This window comes from Hypanus sabinus, chromosome 2 (assembly GCF_030144855.1).
Source record: "Hypanus sabinus isolate sHypSab1 chromosome 2, sHypSab1.hap1, whole genome shotgun sequence".
Classification (NCBI taxonomy): Eukaryota; Metazoa; Chordata; class Chondrichthyes; order Myliobatiformes; family Dasyatidae; genus Hypanus; species Hypanus sabinus.
The window spans coordinates 45946268-45966733 of record NC_082707.1 but is presented as its reverse complement, the minus strand read 5'-3'; the positions used below and the strand labels follow the sequence as shown (position 1 = coordinate 45966733).

The 20466-nt window shown below is 39.3% G+C and overlaps 1 protein-coding gene across 1 annotated transcript in view; it reads right to left on the bottom strand.

Moving 5' to 3' along the window:
• Window positions 1-695: 695 nt before the first annotated feature.
• The window catches only part of dis3l2 (DIS3 like 3'-5' exoribonuclease 2), a 307738-nt gene continuing 287967 nt past the window's right edge, over window positions 696-20466 (bottom strand). Inside the window, exons 19-21 of the mRNA XM_059945389.1 lie at window positions 13460-13564; window positions 2203-2304; window positions 696-1796 (exon numbers count right to left, since the gene is read on the bottom strand). Of these exons, the coding sequence (XP_059801372.1) occupies window positions 1704-1796; window positions 2203-2304; window positions 13460-13564 (300 nt within the window). The 3' untranslated portion in view covers window positions 696-1703. The remainder of the gene's footprint in view (window positions 1797-2202; window positions 2305-13459; window positions 13565-20466) is intronic.

The following is a 20466-nucleotide window of genomic DNA, read 5'->3' as shown; positions in this document are numbered from 1 at the left end:
TTTATACAGATTAAGGAGAACAAAATCAAACAAGTTTCTTCTTTCTGTCACCCTCCTAGTGAGGTGGAATATACTCAAGGAATGTGGACACGCCGAGAAACAAGAAACACCAAACAACTTTAAGGTCAAGTCAGAGAAAGTTCTCCTAACTTAGGTAAAAATATCCAAATGTTTGTAAGGATTTGACTAAGATGCATTCTCAGTATAGTCGGTTTAGTTATGTTATAATTTAAATTAAATTGGAGTTAATCAGAAATCACATTTCTATGATCAGAAGTTACATTAAAAATGGCAACTCATTTAAGGACATCATTATTGATACCACTCTTATATTTGAGAATGTTCTTTACTTTTGCTAATAATGAAGATAGGGTTTAACTTCATGTCTTCAAATGTTCAGATGTACTGTCTATGGAAAGAAGCTGCGGAGCACTGACCATGGAAAGAAGCACTTATTGGAAATTGACTTCAAAGGTTGTTGCAGAATGTTACCAATGCGAGTGCATACAGTGTTACAGAGGGCAGAGGTATTTCAATGGAAAGAATGAAAAAGGATTAAACACATGGTTAGAAGGCTGGAATCATGTGCCCAATCATCAAGCAAAATGCTTTTTTTTCCTGAAAAGGCAGATATATTCTAGGTGAAACCATGGCTAATTTGAACATTTCAAGGAATATGCAAAGATGCATAATAGTGATCTTGGGGGGAGGGAGGGAGAGCACAAATGTAGACACCATGGCCGAAGGAAACTTTTCAAGGGAACTGAAATTAATTGTTGAGGAGGGTGGCTACTAGACCTGCAGCTCTTAATGAGGCAAATAGCAATGAAAAACACATCAGTGAACAATAAAATGGCCAATAGTGCACACATACTGTACAAATGGTCATTAGAATGTTTGGACAACAACTGTAGAATCATAGACAGAGTCATACAGCATCGAAACTGGCCTTTCAGTCCATCACAACTGTTCTGACCATCAAGCAGCCATCAATACTCATCATACTTTAAACTCTCTCCAGCTCCGCCTAATTCTTCTGTGATTAACTCCACAAGGGGAAATTTAGAGCAGTCAATTAACCTATCAACTAGCATGCATCGTTGGCATGTGGTAGTACACCAGCCGAAATGCATACAACCAGAATATGAGCACGCAAAATCCACGGAGCCAATACCCAGAGTGAAGTCTGAACCCTAATCTCTGAAGCCAAGAGCAACCACTGTACCACTGTGCTGTTAGTAAAAATAATTCTATGAGCTGTAACAAATGGATATGTGCTGCCAGCCTTGGTTTTATTATTTGCACTGAATATGTTACAGCTGAAAGCTCCCATCACTTTACATATAAAGCTGGTTTGGATTCATATTTAACATAAAACAAGATTTGGCTGCAATGTCAGTTCAAGTTTACCACACTTCAATTGTCAAATACATTCGCTATTCTCTAACCTAAACACTGCATAAAATCATAAAACAAATAATAGTAAAAGTTTATGCAAAACACTGCACATTGGAAGTTATATATTACACACGTACATACAATTTTGACCCTAATAAAATTTACTACAGTGGTACTATGCAGCTAAATCCAAACTTAAAATTGTTATTAAAAAGTTTTATTTTTACACAATGCATTAGTAAAATAACTTCCAGGTTAACAAATTGTTTGGTTTCAGCAGTATCTTTTAGTAGAGATTTCTTCATTCAGGAGGCTGGTTTCTTGAGAATGGCGCTGAACTTGAGGGCTGTGCTCTCCGATTTCAAGATCACTTCCACCAATGCAAAAATCGTTATTACCTAAATAGCAAATTTCAATGTTAGGTCAATAAAGGTTGAAAAGTAAATAAAATGTCGCTTTATTTACTGTATAAGGTATTTCTTTTAGAATATACCTTTCACAAATGATAATTATCTTAAGCAATAAAAAAAGTGTACCTTGAACATCAGCGCAGTTAGCTAAAGAATGCTAAAGTTCATTAAGTACACTATCAGAATTTAATTTTTAAACTCAATGCACTAAAGCAGAAATGAGTATTTTTCATTTAATTTCATTAGTACAACTTGCCACTTATTTCCTTCATTGTTAATAATATTGAGAGAAGGCAAGCATATCCACCAAGACTATTTTAAAGAAAAACTAAAGGGATTTGAAGTTTTAGTAGTAATACTTTTTTTTTGCCTCGTGACAGCCACAAACAAGTACCTGACAAAGTGGTTTTTGATCCTGCATCTCTGGTTCCCACATCAATCTTAGTTCAGGGTTCTTTCCGACTCTCTGAAAAGTAAATCCTTGGAGAGGAAGACCCTACAAAAATGTAACAGAGTGGGTGGATAAATAACATTATTTGAATGGAATGAAGTCTTTGGCATTTCGAATAAAGAGAACAAACTATACACAAAGTGATTTATGTTTATGGATAACATTTCCACACTTTTCACAGCTGAATTTCAAGTTTATAATTTCTTTTGGAGGAAAATATTTCCCATCCAAATTTAACCATTCTAAAATTTGGCTCTAAGTTGCACAGCACACTTGCACGATCCTTTGGACGTACAATGGGCTTTCAGGTTCCAATATGGAAAGTTTTGTTTGGAATTCTCAAATTACTATAGCAACAGATAGCAAGCATTATTAACAGCAATTGACTTAAAATTGAAAACCTTTGCTTATTGAGCATATGTATAAAAATTTAAAAAACTGTTAAAACTTCATTAGGACTTTAGAGTACCACACAGGTTAGTATAAAATATTAAACAGTAATTTGCACAGAGAAAACATAACATCATCAAAGGGAGACAAGCTTCACTCTCCAGATATGGGCATGAATTGAAATATAAAATCAATTTATAATATTGTAATTGATGTTGTTAAGTTTTCATCATGTGAAATGCTTGTTCTCATAATTATAAATTAATTGCAATGATTTCATTGCTGAAGCAGGGAATATCATTCATTTCTTCAGAAATGGCTTCTCATAAAGTATCATACTGTGATGAGCATTTGGTCCATAATGACCAACAAGGAAGTTCACTGACTGAACAATCATTTTATTGTGATAAACACAAAACAGACTGGGCACCAAACCCTGTGAGTGAATCCAATCCATCTCATACAGATGGGGGAAGGTAACCATCACACACCCCAGTTACAGTTAGGGTGACCCATAAATACATAAGCAAATAACCGTATATCCCAAGCTAAAATGTAACAGTAAATGAACTGGAACTTCCCACCATAATCCCTTAAAAGTATTTTAGCACAAGAACAGTAAACAGTATTAGAAATGCAGGGGTGGGCTGTCGACAACACATCACCCCAGAGCGTTACAATACATTTCAATGCTCACGTTTACTCCAGGGCTTCAGTATACACCTAGAGGTAACATAGACATCCAAGTTCTTATCTTCATTCTCAGTTTTAGCAACAAAGTGCCTTTCAGTCTACCAGCATTTGTGAACCATTTAAGATGATAACTCTGGAATTTCAAGAAAAATCATTCCTTGCCATTAAAGTTGTTCAAGAAAATTGCAATGGACACAGCTGATGGGAGAACAATGATATCACTTATCTTTCTTGGTCCTAGGGCACTATTTAACCAGCAGAAAGTTTACAGACATTTCATCACTTACCATAGAGTCACAGAATCAAACAGTCATATAGCACAGAAACAGGCTCTTCAGCCCAACCAAACCATGCCGACCATAGTGTCCTCTCTCATATTCAGTTCATGTCTCTCCAAGCCCTTCCTCTCCATGTGCAAAGCCTATACTTCTTAAATGTTGCATTCTAGATACTCAATACCCTCTGTCTAAAGAAGTTACCTCTCAGACGCTTATAAGTCTTTCTGTTTTTATCTTGTAGGTGCCCACTAGCTTTGACCTCCCAACCTGGGGGAAAAGAATATGACCATCCACCATGACTTCCTATCATGGCAGACAGGAACCTCATCTATTTCTACCACCTTTGCTCTCCTCCTGAACAGAACAAAAACAAAGTTCACTGAACCTTACTTCTATGTTTTGTAACTCCAAAAACTAATTGAAAGAAAAATATGGGAGCCTGGGAAAACGTGTCTAACTTTGTTTTACTTTCATTTACTATTCATATGATATAGTGACAAAGACATATGCCATTCACATGCTTTACATACAACCCATAATGAATTATGTAAACAACACAGAATGCCTAATCAGACAATACATTTACAATATTGCTCAAATACTAATGAAATATTAAGTACACAACATCCCTCCCTGCTTAGCTATAAACTCCAATTCAATATAGAATGCATCTCAATTTAAATACACATACATACACAGTATACTATATAATACAACCACTTTATAGACACCTACAGCATAGTAAATTCTAAATTGTCCCCATCATCATCATCATGTACTGTGTTGTATGACATAGGCGATCATGGTCTCATGACCATGATTATTCTTGGCAAATCTTTCTACAGAAACGGTTTGCCATTCCCTTCTTTTAGGCAATGTCTTTTACAAGACGGGTGACCCCAGCCATTATCAATATTCTTCACAGATTGTTTGCCTGGTGTCAGTGGTTGTATTACCAGGGCCTGTGATAAGCACCAGCTGCTCATATGACCATCCACCACCCGCTCCCATGGTTTTTTGTGACCCTAACTGAGGGGCTAATCATATGCTACACCTTGCCAAAGGGTGATCTGCAGGCTAGCGGAAGGAAGGAATGCCTTTGGTAGAGACGTATCTCCACCCCACCACCCATTAAATTGTCCCATTCAGGCCTAAAGATTGAATCGCTGTGGAGGTTTTCTTATTCTTGTGATATAATGCCTGTCTTGACAAGAGGGATCACTCTGCTTGGCATTGCGATTTGTGGCTGTGGAACATTTTCAGGCTTTATGACCTCCTCCTGGTAGTTGACTCTGGGACTACAGGAAGTGGTTCTGATACCTCTGGACATCTTTCTTCTCCAACAATTGACTCTGATCTCCTTAGCTAATCAATGTGTTGTCTCCAGCTGACACTGGACCCATTCTCAACTGTGACGGAGAGTAGTCCAGTTGTGTCCTTCCAAGTACACACTTTCGATCACCGCTGTTGTCCCTCACCAGGACCGCTTGACCAGGAGTGAAACATTGAACCTTCTTGTTTGAGAAGCCCTCAATTTGTCTCAGCTGTTTGTCCTGTATACTCCTGTGTTTGGTTTTGAGCAGATCCAAGCATGAGCACAAGAGACGACCCAGGTACAGCTTGGCTGGTGAGCTTTAGATTCAGGAGTGTGCTGCATTATGATATGCAAAGAGGAACTTGGAAAGTTTCTGTTTTAGTGTAGTGTGTTCTGCTGACATTGCTTGCAGTCCATTATTTGGTCTCTGGACAAACGTTTCTGCCAAGCCACTTGTAGTTGAATAGTATGGTGCAGATTTACTATGTCTTAATCCATTCATGTTCAGGAATAACTGAAATTGTTCCACAACAAACTGTAGTCCATTGTCACTAAATGTTCTGGAACACCAGTTTTTGAGAAGAGGCTTCTCAACACATCAACAGTATCTGAGGCTGTGGTGAAGGCGATTGGGAACACTTCTGGCCACTTGGTAGCTGTATTCACTACTACCAAGAAACTTGTGCTCATGAACGGACTGGCAAAATCCACACGAATCCTCTGCCAGGGCAATGCAGACCATTCCCAGGGATGGAGAGGTGCTGCTCTTGTCATCTTCTGGATGTGCTGACATCCCAAACAGTACATGGCAAGCTGCTCAATTTGCTGATCTATCCTAGGCCACCAGACTAAGTTTCATTTTGAACAGACCTAGTTGACTGGCATGTAGTTGCTTCAATGCTTTAGCTCTCAGCTTGGATGGTATAACAACTTTCAATCCCCAGATAAGGCAACCCCCATCAAGGACAAGTTCATCCCAGCACTGGTAAAAATGGAGGGAATGGAATTTCTGCTGCATGCTCCAGCTATTTTGGATTACCACATAGACCTGAAACAGTGTGGGGTCTTTTCTGGTTTCCCTTTGGATCATCTCTGCCATAATAGGGAGACTTCTGATTTGCATTAGGTAATTCCTTTTCCAAGGGTAAATGGGACAATCCATCAGCATTTCCATGATTAGTCATCCTCATGAATTTGATCTTGTAATTGTGTCCTCCAAGAAACCGACGCCATCTCTGCATCCGTGCTGCTGCTGTTAGTGAACATTCTTTTGGGGATTTAAATTGGAACCCAATAGCTGATGATCAGTAATGAGGGTAAACTCTCTACCTTAGAAAATGTTTTACACTCAATGCCCGACTCAAGGCCTCTGTCAATCTGTGTGTAATTTTTCTGCAGTGGTAAGAGAAAGTGCTGCAAAGGTTAGGTCATTCATTTCCATCACTCATAACACGCAACATGAATGCACCTATACCATAAGGTGAGGTGTCACAGGTAAGCTTCACTAAATGATCTGGATCATAATGTGCACGCAAAGTATCTAACGTTACCATTTCTTTTGCATTTTGGAAAGCGACCTCCCATACTGCTTTGTCAATTGCCATTTCTTCCTGATCTGTAGTGATGAGTTTAAGGGCTGGAGCACAGTAACCAGGTTTGTTATAATAATTGACAAATCCTAAAAAGGACCTCAAGTGTGACATGTTCTTTAGCCTTGAGGCATTCACCACTGTTTGACTTTCCTCAGCACACTTGTGTAAACCTTGTGCAACAATGTGAGAAAGTGATGCTTGGTTTAAACAATTCACACTTGTGTTGTGCTCTGAATCCATAATCTTCTAATCTTTTTAACATTGACTTGAGATTTTGGAGATGTTCCTTGTCGTCCTCACCGGTAACAATGATGTCATCCAGGTAACACAGAGTGCCTGGGCTTTCTGCCAGAGTGCAAATGCAGATATTTCTCCAAACTAAGACTATCATAGCAATAAAGCCCCTTTTGAATGTTTATGGTGAGAAACACTGTAGACTCTTCTTCCACCTCCATTTGTAGGTAGGACTTAACTAAATGCACTTCGATGAAGCGTTTCCCTCCGGAAAGGTTTGCAAAGATATCCTCTATCCTGGGCAGAGGGTATTGATCTACTTTCAATACTGGGTTGATGGTGACCTTAAAATCACTACTGATCCTGATAAACTCATCTTCCTTGGTTACTCGGACCACTTGCATTACCCATGGGCTCCACTTGACTTCAGAAAGAATTTCTTCAACCTCCATGCAATCTTGCTCACCAGCTACTTTATCACGGACTGTATAAGGAATCAGATAGGCTTTGTAAAACTGGGGTGAGGCATTTTTATTTAACACTATTTTATATCCTTGATATGTTTGAGTTTTCCAATGCTATCCTTGAACATTGCTGTGGCATCATCCAGTACCTTTCATAATTTACTTTCAGTTGATTCTATTACAGGGGATGCGGCATACAAATGGTGGAAAGGGTCTCCAAACAAGTTGTAGTCACTTCATCCAATCACAGCCCACAATGCTGGACCCTCCTGCTTTTACCCCATACAAACCCAATGTTGCTTGTTGATTATTGTATTTCACTGTTACGAATATTATTCCCACTGGATTGACTTTTTCTCCAGTTTAAGTTCTTAGTTGGATATTTGCAGGTTTCAGTTTGTTCAAACTCATTTTGTGGAATGACTGAAGGAACCAAGCCATTGTCCAACTCCATTTAAATTAATCTGCTGTTTATTTTTGGTGTAAGCCATATTGCTTGTTGTTAGTTTTCATATTTTAAATCTCAAGGCTATCTAGTCCTGTGACACTCTCTCTCATCATGATCAATTTTTCATCAACACCATGTAGATTAGAGCTCTTTTGGAAACTGCAACTTGACTTTTTATCTTTTTCTATTCTCCATGCAGTCCATTTATGTTTATCTATACAACATGCTGTTTGTAATTGTCCCACTTTGTGCATTTTTTGCAGGCTTCACCTCTAAGCCTGCATTGATCTGGTGTATGTGAACCCCGGCCATCATGGTACCACAATTTGTTTGGCCAGGCAGTTTCAATGTTGCAATTTTGTTCATGCTTACTTTCATTCCTGACTGCAACTCAGTTATGTCTCTGTCTACTGTTTCCATTGATAAAATATTTTCAATTGCTCTTTTAAATATGAATTGTGCTTCAGTTTGGAGCCGCTTTTGAATTCTTTCTTGAAAGATTCCACAAATTCAACAATCTTGCAGTGCATCATTGAGCCCATCACTGAACTCACAATGCTCAGACAACTTTTTCAATTCAGCCATGTAAATTGAAATGGTTCCACTAAAGCATTCTGCAATCATCAATGGTTTCGGTTCTAAATGTTCCAGCATTATGTTCACGATATTTGCAAAGCTTTTGGCTGGTTTGGCTGGAGCGGTAAAACTTCTAGGCAAACTGTATGCTCTTCCACCTATTGCTTTAAGTAACACTGGCACTTGCTTTTTATTGGCTATTTCATTTGCTCCAAAATACTGTTCAATTCATTCAGTGTACACCCCCAGTAATCTGTTATGCAAGCAAACATGTCTATCTTTCTGATATAGCCAGCCATTTCTGCTTTTTGTTTATTTATAATTATCACCCAGTCTTCACTGTATGAACCTGTGAATTTGTTTTCTACTTTTTTTTAAAAAAAAGCTCAAGCTTCTCTCTCCCCTTGCAATGAAAAATAAAGAGCTGCACTTTTTTTTTGAAAAACTCAAATGTGTCTCTCTCTCCTTTCCAAAGAGAAACCTGCTGTGCTTTGTTTTTTAACCATCTTGCTGTGCTTCAACAGATAGGTAGTCATCTCAGGTTCATTTTAAACCTTCTTCTTCGACACTGTTGAATAGAATTGACTTTATTATTTACATCTTTCATATACATGAGGAGTAAAAATCTTTATGTTACATCTCCATCTAAACGTGCAATTCAGAGTCATTTATAATAAATAATATGTACAACAAGACAGTATAACACAGAAATACAATTGTATCAGCATGAATTAATCAGTCTGATGGCCTGGTGGAAGAAGCTGTCTGGGAGCCTGTTGGTCCTGGATTTTATGCTGTGGTACCATTTCCAGGATTGTAGCAGCTGGAACAGTTTATGGTTGGGGTGACTCGAGTCCTCAATGATGCTTCGGGCTCTTTTTATACACTTGTCTTTGTAAATGTCCTGAATAATGGGAAGTCCACATCTACAGACATGCTGGGCTGTTTACACCACTCTCTGCAGAATCCTGCGATGGAGGTAAGTACAGTTCCCATACCAGGCAATGAAACAGCCAGTTAGGATGCTCTCAGTTGTGCCCCTGTAGAAAGTTCTTAGGATCTAGGGACCCACACCAAACTTCTTCAACCGTCTGAGGTGAAAGAGGCACTGATGTGCTTTTTTCACTGCACAGGTGGTATGTGCAGACCACATGTATGCTGAGGAACTTAAAGCTGTTCGCTCTCTTAACCCCAGATCCATTGATGTCAATAGAGGTTAGCCTGTCTCTATTCCTCCTGTAGTCCACAACCAGCTCCCTTGTTTTTGCGACATTGAGGGGGAGGTTGTTTTCTTCACACCACTATGTTATTCTCTGTAGGCTGTCTCATTATTATTTGTGTTTAGGCCAATCAGTGTAGTATCATCAGCAAATTTAATTAGCAGATTGGAGCTGTGGGTGGCGACGCAGTCATGGGTATACAGAGAGTAAAGGAGGGGGCTTAGGACACAGCCTTGGGGGGGCTCATGTGTTGAGGGTCAGAAGGGCAGAGGTGAGGGAGCCTACTCTTGCTACCTGCTGGCCATCTGACTTACATTTTGGAACTACAAAAACTATTTGAAAGAAAAACATGGGAGCCCAGGAAAACTTGTCTCCATTGAATGGAAACACAGGAGAAGCGTTCCCGTGGAGTTCTGGTGAACAGCTTTAAAAACTCAATCTCCACAAAAGAGGGGTACTATCTAGCCGAGAAGTCACCATTGGAGTGGTCAGAGTACTGTGGCTTTGGCAAGAACAGGCAGAGGTAAGGTAAGTGGCAAGTTTATTTCTTATTTAATGCTTGAGAGAAGAGGGGTTATGTCTGCAGGGCCAGTGTTCTGTTCTGGGTGTCAGATGTGGGATTTCCAGGAGACTAACAGCCTCCGGGATGGCCACATCTATATTAGGTGCATTGCGATGCAGCTCCTTACTGACTGTGTTAGGGAACTGGAGCTGCAGCTTGATGGCTTTCAGCTTGTTAGGGAAAATGAAGAGGTGGTAGAAAGGAGCTACAAGGAGGTAGTCACCCCAAGGTTACAGAAGACAGATGATTGACTGTCAGGAGAAGGAAGGGAGAATGTCAGATAACGGAAAGCACCCCTGTGGCTGTCCCCATCAACAATAAGTACTCCATTTTGAGTATCGTTGGGGGGTACCTAACTGGGGGAAGCAACAGCAGACTTGCCTCTGGCACTGAGTCAGGCCCTGCAAATCAGAAGGGTAGAGAACTGCAGAATATGACTCTATAATTAGGGGGACGAAAGGTGACTCTGTGGATGCAAAATAGAAACACAGATGGTAGTTTGCCTACCAAGTGTCAGGGTCCGTGATGTTTCTGAACTTATCCTGAAAAGGGAGGGTGAGCAGCCAGAGGTCATGGTACATATTGGTACCAATGACATAGGTAGAAAGAGGGAGGAGGTTCTGAAAACAGAATACAGGGAGCTATGAAGGAAGCTGAGAAGCAGGACCTCAAGGGTGTACCTTTGGGATTGCTGCCTGTGCCACGCAACAGGGAGGATAGGGCCAGTAAAGTGGCAGATAAATGTGTAGCTGAAGAATTGGAGCAGGGGCAGGGATTCAGATTTCTGGATAATTGGGACCTCTACTGAGGCAGGTGTGAGCTGTACAAAAGGGACAAGTTTTGCACTTGAATCCAAGTGAGCCAATTACAGCTGTTTGGATTGGTATAAACTAATATGGCAGGGGGATGGGAACAAGTATAATAGAGCTGAGAATGAGCCAGCAGGTTTACAAGTTGATGATGGATGTAATATGAATGTAAGGAAGGATAAATCAATGACTGGGTACAAATGCAGACAGAGTAAATAGTTAAATTGTACCACAGAGGCAAAATTCAAATGGGTGAGAAATGCAGGACTGAAGGTGCTGTATATAAACACATGTAGCGTTCAGAATAAGGTGGACAAACAAACGGTGGCGCAATTAGAGATTGGTTGGTATGATGTTATGGGCATCAGTGAGTTTTGTTTGAAAGAAGGCCATAGTTGGGAGCTTAACATCAAAAGGATATACTTTGTATCAAAAGGAAAGGCAGGAAGGCATAGGTGGTGATGTGGCTTGGTTGGTAAGAAATGGATTTACATCTTTAGAAAGAGGTGACATAACATCAGAGAACGTTGAATCTTTGTGGGTGGAGTTAAGAAACCACAAGGGTAAAGACAACATATATAGGCCTCCAAATAATAGCCAGGATGTGGGGTTAAGATTGCAAAGGGAGCGGAAAAGGCATGTGGTAAAGGTAATGACACAATTGTAATGTGACAAGATGGCTTTTAAGAACAGCTGGTGCTTGAGTCTATTCGGGAAAGACTATCTTACATTGGGTGTCGTGTAATAACCTAGATCTTATTAGAGAGCTTAATGTAAAGGAACCCTTAGGAGACAGTGATCATAATATGATTGAATTCATACTGCAATTTGAGAGGGAGAAGCACAAGTCACATGTATCAGTATCACAATGGAATAAAAGGAATTATAGAGGTATGAGAGAGAAGCTTGTCAAGTGGATTGTAGGAGGATATTGGTGGGGAAGACAGCAGAGCACAGGTGGCTAAAGTTTCTGGGGATAGTTTACAAGGCACAGGATAGAAATGTCCAACAGAAGTAGTTGTTCCCAAATTACAGGGATAGACAACCGTGGCTGACAAGGGAAGTAAAGACTGCATAAAAGCCAAGGGAACTGCATATAAGGTAGCAAAAGTGAATGGAAAGTTGGATGATTGGAAAGCTTTTAAAATCCAACAAAAGGCAACTAAAAAAGATGAAATACGAAGGCAAACTAGCCAATATTATCAAGCAGGATACTGAACGTTTTCTGCTCCTATGTTTTATGGTCTTATGTCTACTTACAAACTTTTGTAATTTCACTTTTAGTGAGGTGCACACATATGATGTAGTGGCGAAATGACTTATGTGATTAATGTACTTTCACATATAACCTGTAATGAATTATGTAAAGAACAAAGAATTCTTAATCAAACAATATATTTACAATATTACGCAAATATTACTGAAATATTACACACAGAGCACTTACTTTCCATCCCACCAACCTCCATATTCAATTGGAACATCATTCACAAGTTCTGCAGCTCCAACTAGATTCCAACACCAAATACATATTCCTTTCCCCATTCAGCATTTTGTAGGAATGGAATTGTGATCCTTCTGTTCACTCTTCCATCCCTGCCTACCACTCTGTACTGTTAGATACTTTCCTGTGCACTCGCATCTAAAGCAGCACCTGCCCTTGCAGCACTTTGCTTTCCACCATCTATTGATCTAAACTTGTACTCTATGAAGTCGCAATACTTTCACGTGGAATACTTTCAATCTAGCATGATGTAATTTGGCCACTGGAAAAACCAATTATAGATTGGGTGTTTTATGCTTGGTCTGCACAAGTGAACCTAAGCTTCTTGTTGCCTGCTACTTGAATTCAACATCTACTCCCACTCTAGCTGTTCTGCCAGCGCACGGTTGCAGCAAGGCCTAGCATGAGCTCAAAAAACAACTCAACTTCTGTCTGGGCATCTTGAATTTGCTCTTTCTCTCTGTATGAGAACTGGTCACTTTTGCCTCCATCCTTCCTTTCCTCTTCCATTTTTTGTGTAGTTGCTGAGTTTTTCTCCAGCATTTTCAGTTGTTATTGCTTACCGCAAATTCGCCTTAAGCACAGTGTAGAATAGTTTTCTAATTGTTCAGCTTCAGCATATCCATCCCACTGATGTAAGGTGGCCTGCAGGCACCATTAATCAGCTATAAATGAATTATAATTACATGACACAATCCTCAAAACATTTTATCCCTGATAAAAAAAAGTAATGTTGACTATTAATTTCTTTGTAATAGACTGCTATGTTTGATTTTCCTAATGAGCTGCTAGAAGTTAAATATTTCATTCAGGTTTGCAGATTTGAAAGCTGTCTGCTTCCTATTTACCAGTTTTGGGATTAATCAGTTATGGAAAGGTAACATCTTAAAACAATAACAGCGGAAAACAGGTTTTCTCTTCTGCTGAATTGGAAAGTTCTGCTAGTTTCAAAGAATTGCCTACAATAACAAATTGCTTTTTTAAAAAAAATGATGTACTTAACAGGACTGCATCTGGAAATTGGAAACTGATAAAAGATAAACATCTGAACACAGTCTAAATGAATAACTAGAAAACATTTAACCTTTGAATCATTCTTAATGAACAAAACTTACATTACAGTAGATTCGTTTCTGGATACCATATCGTAGAACCAATACATCAAACGACTGATCCAAAACTCCCATCACCATGGCTTCAGATTCCAGGGGGCCACATTCCTAATATAACACATAAACAAAGCATTGAATCATTTTCTTTCCCCTCCATCGATATACCATAGTTGAGTGTTTTACGGTATGAGCCTTGTAAATCATTGTTAAAACTGTGATTTTAACCAGAAATGCTTCAGCATATTACTACCCATTTATATGAAATGCCATTTGGGCTTATCTCATAACCACACTTCATTAATGAAATTAGTCCACAACACCAAAAATGAATGAGTTCAGTTTCAGTTCTAGATACTTTGAGGAGTTCAATTGAACTCATTAGCTGACATTTGCAGCAGTGACTTTGGTCCTAAGAAATACAAGCAACAAAATAGGAAACACATGGGGAAAAAAAACATTTCTCTAGATGTACCTATGCCATTACACTATCCTCAAACACAGTTTTTAGAATACTGGTCTGGCATCTAACCATACAGTGGCCATAGGTTTAACCCACCAAGGTTATGGCTATTGCATAACTTTTGTTGGTTTAGGTTATGCTACGGCATAGTTAGACAGAAGTTGCCATAAATTCCACAGCCTTATTATACATGCCACTTTCAAGACACAGTTGTTGATCAACAGCTTTAAAAAGCTATTACAACTAAAATAAAGAGCTGACAGTTCAGAATGCAACCTTAAAAAGCCAATGTTTGAGCTCATTTCTTTGCACTGCCTGAGTATGTTACATTCGTTGTGACAAATTTTAGAATTCAATGAGCAAGAGGTCATAATCAATTTGTGAAATGACATTAGAGAAAATAAAATCATGAACTCTACAAGAATGTTCTTAATAATCTTGATCAAGTTGTCCCAGGTTCCCATTATGTGGTTGAAGTAGCTTAGGTACCTGTGGAAATGTATAGTAATTAATTTTGATAATTATTTCAAATATTGCTAACATCATCCACATTGTGAGGATAAAAAGGCACATCAAAAGTGCTCTGCCAGTCTTGTTCTTTGCACACTCACAATCTCTCTAAAGCCACAGTTATACATTCACTTACTTATTTTGGATTCTATCTTGGTGGCATGAACAGTAAGTTCCTGGGTTTGTATTTCTAAACCGGGCTCCTTTATCCCATTGGCAAAATCACAACCCACGGACAGTTCATGTAGGATTATAACACTGGACAATTGAGCTGCTTTTAGTAGTGAGACTGACTCAAGAACTCTGCTCTGCCAGAACATGATCTTAATGTTATTCCATGCTCTTCAGCTAAGATGATTGGAGAATAGAATTAAAATACCGTGGATTCTAGTTAATTGGGCCATTAGTTTATCAGGACAGTCACTTATTTGGGTCATCTCTTAAAGAACAAAAGAAATCGTGAAAATAGCTGGGATTTCCTTTGTTTATTTGAGATGCCATGCTGTTTAATTAAGAGACTGTTGCCGAACAGTTTCTAACTAGTCCTAATTGTGTGCACATATTGTGGCCATTTGACCCTATACCACACTTAAAGTAAATAGTTTTTAAGTAGCGTTGCCTGCAGGTGCTTGTGTTTAAAAAGAGATGATGTTTGTCTCTGATAGTTGGGGAGTAATAAGCAGTAAGACAATTCAGAACTGTTGCTCACTGTAATTTCAAGCATTCAGGCTTGGAGATGTCAGAAACAGCTGGGAGTGAAAATGAAACAATTTCACTACTGCAACAAGTTAAGAACTAAGAAGAGTTTGAAGACGTCGACAATCATCTTGAATGTTACAATGAAAATGAAGATTTGGAGGATGCAATCACTGAAAGCATTGTTTGAAGGCAGTCCACTATCTTTTCTAGGTGTCTGCATTGATTTTGTTCATTCAGTCAAACAAAAGAACATGGCAGTATACACTGAAATGAATTCCTCCGTCGATAACTATTAGGAATTTATACACTGTTTTATAGTAGTTTTGATAATGTTTTAATTTGTTTTGTATTTCATTTAAATACATAATTTGTTATTCAGTTAAATGGTAATTTTTTAATACCTTGTTAACGATTTCCATGAAACTTTGGCTATTTGGGGCAGCAATTAACTGGACCAAAATATACAGTCCGATGTGTCCCAATTAACTGAATCCACTGTATTTTATTCCACCTGCCACTATTCCTTTTCAAACTTTTCTTCACCATTGCACCTGTCTACTTTTGCAAAGTAATGGAAATGCTAGTGATTGAATGAGTTTCACTGTTCCCACTGCTCTAATATACATGCTTTTCAAATACCCTTTGAATAACCGTGTATATTATGCCAACTGGATAGCCCCATTAAGTAAATTTCACAAGATATAAAAAGCAGAACTTTTGTGGCTAAATCAGTCATAACTTTAATATTTGCTTGGTTTTAAGTTAATATCTGTAAATTTTTATTTACAGTACACCTTACTTTTTTTGGAAGGTGATGATAATTTAGGGAGTTAAAAGAAAGTCATGACAGATATTATTATTTTAAACAAATAGTACAATCTGCTCTGCTGTTCCATTTGCAATTTGAGTTTCAGAATAAATTGCAAACAATTCAAATTATAAAGTTCAACAATTGTTTCCAATTTGTTGCGCAGTGCAGGTCTCACCATACAGAACTCTGTCTTGGTAACTAGATTTTTAAAATCTGGTTCAGTTCCATTACTTTCCCAAGTGTATTTTAATTTTGCTTATACATGTATTTACTTTGGAAGAAAGGAAATTCAGTTCAACATCAAGCCTAGCTTCTTGGAGCTTTATTCTTGGACACTAAGTAAAACTGATACTGGGCTCCTCTGATGGTTCATCGGGTAGATGTATGGTCTGAGTGTTACTGAGCCACACAAGTTGTGGATCAACACAGGCTGTAACCATGGTGTGTAGATGAATTAAATGATATCAGACTTGGCAGCAGTAGAAGCCTTTGTGCCCTGAGCTAAATGGAAAAAAATGCCAGTATTTCTACTCCTGACTGCTATTCCTATTACTGGAAAATAGACATGAAAATCAGATGGAATATGGGATTAGGCTTGATTGGTTTAACTCCAAGACCAAATAGTCCACTGACTAACAAAATCCACTTCACACAAATAAAGGTCGTGTGATTTTAGGCTGCTGATGCCATATTCCAGAACTGATTGATTAGGTGTGTAGAAAGCATTAAAGAAATGAATATCAAATATAACAAAAGCATCACTACAATGAGCAAACATGCATAAAATAGCTTCCCACTAAAATACTTGCTCTTAGCATGAATATTTGCTGAAAATGAAGTTCATTGACTATTCATAAGTAGTCTAACATTCAGAAAGATCTAAAGTGGTAATAAATTATTTTTGACTACAGAAAAATTAAGTAAGTTTCAATCAATGAAAAACATGATTAATTTAACTCTCAGGGAATACTGCTGTAGTTATTAATGAAAACTTCAAATCTATGCTGTTGTTAACTCTATTAAATCTCCAAAAGGACCACAACCTTGTTGTAGTTTGGAGGCTTGTGTGCCTCAATAACCCAGACAGCTACATCGGCTGGAATCAAGGCTTTATGCTTTGGGTCACCAAGGCCAAACAGGTCAAAAGGTAGAAGCTAGACTGAGAGTCTAAGAGTCCTCCAGGTTTGGGGGTTCAGCTCAGAGCTAACAACCCTGACTGGTAAAACAAAATTGTTATAGAAATAGCAATGAGGAACCCCTCTAGATCTGAGTTTGACCATATTCCTGAGTCTTCATCTGGGACTTGCATGACCAACAGCAGTGAAAACCGAGAGGAAGCTATGGACATGACGTAGGAAGTCCTGAACACTGCCTGAGATGGAGGACCTTCATTGCTGCCCTGAATACCTGAGGCATAGTGGGCAGTAAGTAATTCTCTTAACTAAAAGTTATAACTAATTTCATAATTAATTCAATCAGATGAGCTCGGGGCATGAATCATCACATAGAATTAAAATATTATTAAAATTGCAGAAATGTAGTTGAGGAAAGAGCAGGACTGGGAACTTAATGTTCTGGGGTATAGATATGTCAGATATGGCAGAGACATGCAAAAAAACAAAAGAAATAACAATATTGATTAGTGGATATACTCATGGAATTGTCCACTAAAGACATATGGAAAAAGAGAGGTGTAAAGGTTTTGTGAAGGTTGTACTGCAGATTTCCCAATAGCAGCAGGAATTAGAAGAACAGAAATGTAAGCAAACTGCAGAAAGGTGTAAGAACAATTGGGTTACTGTGAAGAAAGATCTTAACATTTTTGATTTTAACAGTGATTGTCTTAGTGCAAGGAGTTCAGATGGGGCAGGATTTGATCAGTGCACCAGAGAGTTTTTTGGAAAATATTTAATTATTCTGGCCAGACAACTGGCTAGGCTTGTCCGTATCTTACAAATGAGATTGGGTATGCTGTGGAAGTGTTGGTGCAGGAACATTTTAGAACACTGACTATCATTCTGTAAGTTTCAAGGTAGCTATGGAAAGGAATAAGATTGATCCTCAGGTTAAGGTGTTGAATTGGAGTAAAACTGCTTGAATGGCATAAGAAAGGACCTGGCAAAAGTAGACTGAGAGCAGATGTTCATGTCAAATGACTTCTGATATGTTGGAGTCTTCAAAAGAATATTAGTAAGAATTCACGGAAGCATATTTGGCTAGATTTGGGAACCTTGGATGACAAAGGATATTGATGTTTGATCAGGAAAATATGGAAGCATGTGGTAAGTATAGGCAAATGGAATTGAGCAAGTCTCTTGATGAATACAGAAGGAGTAGAAAGAAATTATGGGGGCAAAAAGGAGCCAACAAATTTGCTTGGCAAGAAAGATTAGGGAGAATCCCAAGACATTCTTTATCTGGAGCAAGAAGGCAGTCAGGGAAGGATTGGCAATTTTACAAAACACTGGTTAGACCACTTTTGGAGTATCATGTGCATTTCTGGCCACCACATTATTGGAAGGATGTGGTTCCCCTGGAAAGAGTGCAGAGGAAGTTCATCAGGACGTTGCCTGGATGAGAAGACTACAATTATGGGTAATGACTGGATAGGCTGGGCTTGTTTTCCCTGAGAAATGACCTGATAGTTATTCTGAATGATCAGAAGAGTCGCAATCTCTCTCTCATGGTGTGGGCATCAGAAACAAAAGGGGATAGGTTGATGGTGAGAAGAAGTTTAATTACAGGGATCTGAGGGGAGAGGTTTTGTTTTTTACACAGTGGAGGCAGTCTCTAGGTTATTTCAAAGTTCCAGTCCTGAGAACTGATGATAACCCAAGTTATTGGGAGGGGAAGAAATGAGCAAGTCAGAGCACCGAGAGGCCTGTTTTCTATACAGACGCAGATGTGACAGGAAAGGGAGCAGGTCGGGGAGGAGTGGCTGGCCACTAGCCAACCTCACTAACGCAGTGAGCAAGGGGTGGAGTCTGCTCTGCTCTGTTCAACCCAACTCCCAAATGTAGTGACTTCCAGTGGGGTGTAGTTGTGGGTGGGAGAAAAGTCACAGGGAAATATCCCATTCTCACTTTGGCAAAAGATACTCACAGACTGGCAGCAGCCAGAAAGTCAATTTTTACCTCCTTTGGAAGACTCATCTTTAGGCAAGGGTTGCCTATGTATTGGGCATTTGTAACCTAGAGAGGACCTGTATCTGGAACTCACTGGCAGTGACAGTGGTGAAATTAGATATAATTCACAATGTTTGGGAAGCACTAGAAATATGCACTTGAACAGATGTCAACCTAATCCTTACAGGCAGGTTTGCTATAGCAGTTGGGAAAGGTTCAGGGGGATGGGAACTGGAGTGATAGGATTGAGGATGGGGCAATCAGTATACAAGTCCATAAGACATAGGAGCAGAATTAGGCCATTCGGCCCCTTGAGTCTGCTCCACCATTCAATCATGGCTGATCTGTTTTCTTTCTCCTCCTCAACTCCAGGTCCCAGCCTTCTCCCTGTAATCTTTGATGCCATGCCCAATCAAGAACCTATCAAGCTCTGACCCAGCAACCTGGCCTCTGTGTGTGGCAACAAATTCACCACCCTTTGACTAAAGAAATTTCTCTGCATCTCTGTTTTGAAAGGTTACCCCTCTATCCTGGGGCTGTGCCCTCTTGTCCTAGAATCTCCCTCCATGGGAAACATCCTTTCCACATCTACTCTGCCTAGGCCTTCCAACATTCGAAAGGTTTCAATGAGACCCCCCCCCCCCTTATCCTTCTGAATTCCAGTGAGTACAGAACCAGAGCCATCAAACGTTCCTCAAATGATAATCCTTTCATTCCTGCAATCATTCTTGTGAACCTTCTCTGGACCCTCCCCAATGCCAGAACGTATTTTCTAAGATGAGGAGCCCAAATGTGTCCACAATACTCAAGGTGAGGTCTCACTGGTGCCTTATAAAGCCTCAGCATCACATCCTTGCTCTTGTATTCTAGATCTCGTGAAATGAATGCCAACATGGCATTTGCCTTCCTCACCACCGACTCAACCTGCAAGTTAACCTTTAGGGCGTTCTGCACAAGGACTCCCAAGTCCCTTTGCATCTCAGAGTTTTGTATTTTCTCCCAATTTAAAAAATAGTCTGTACATCTATTTCTACTACCAAAGTTTATGACCATGCATTTTCCAACATTGTATTTCATTTGCCACTTTCTTGGCCATTCCCCTAATCTATCTAAGTTCTTCTGCATCCTACCTGTTTCCTCAATACTACCTGCCCCTCCACCAATCTTCAATTCATCTGCAAACTTGGCAACAAAGCCATCTATTCCATCATCCAAATCATTTATCGACAGCATAAAAAGAAATGGTCCCAACACCAGCCCCTGCAGAATACCACTAGTCACTGGCAACCAATCACAAAAGGATCCTTTTATTCTCACTTGCTGCCTCCTACCAATCAGCCAATGTTCTAACCATGTTAGTAACTTTCCTGTAATACCATGGGGTGTTAACTTGGTAAGCAGTCTC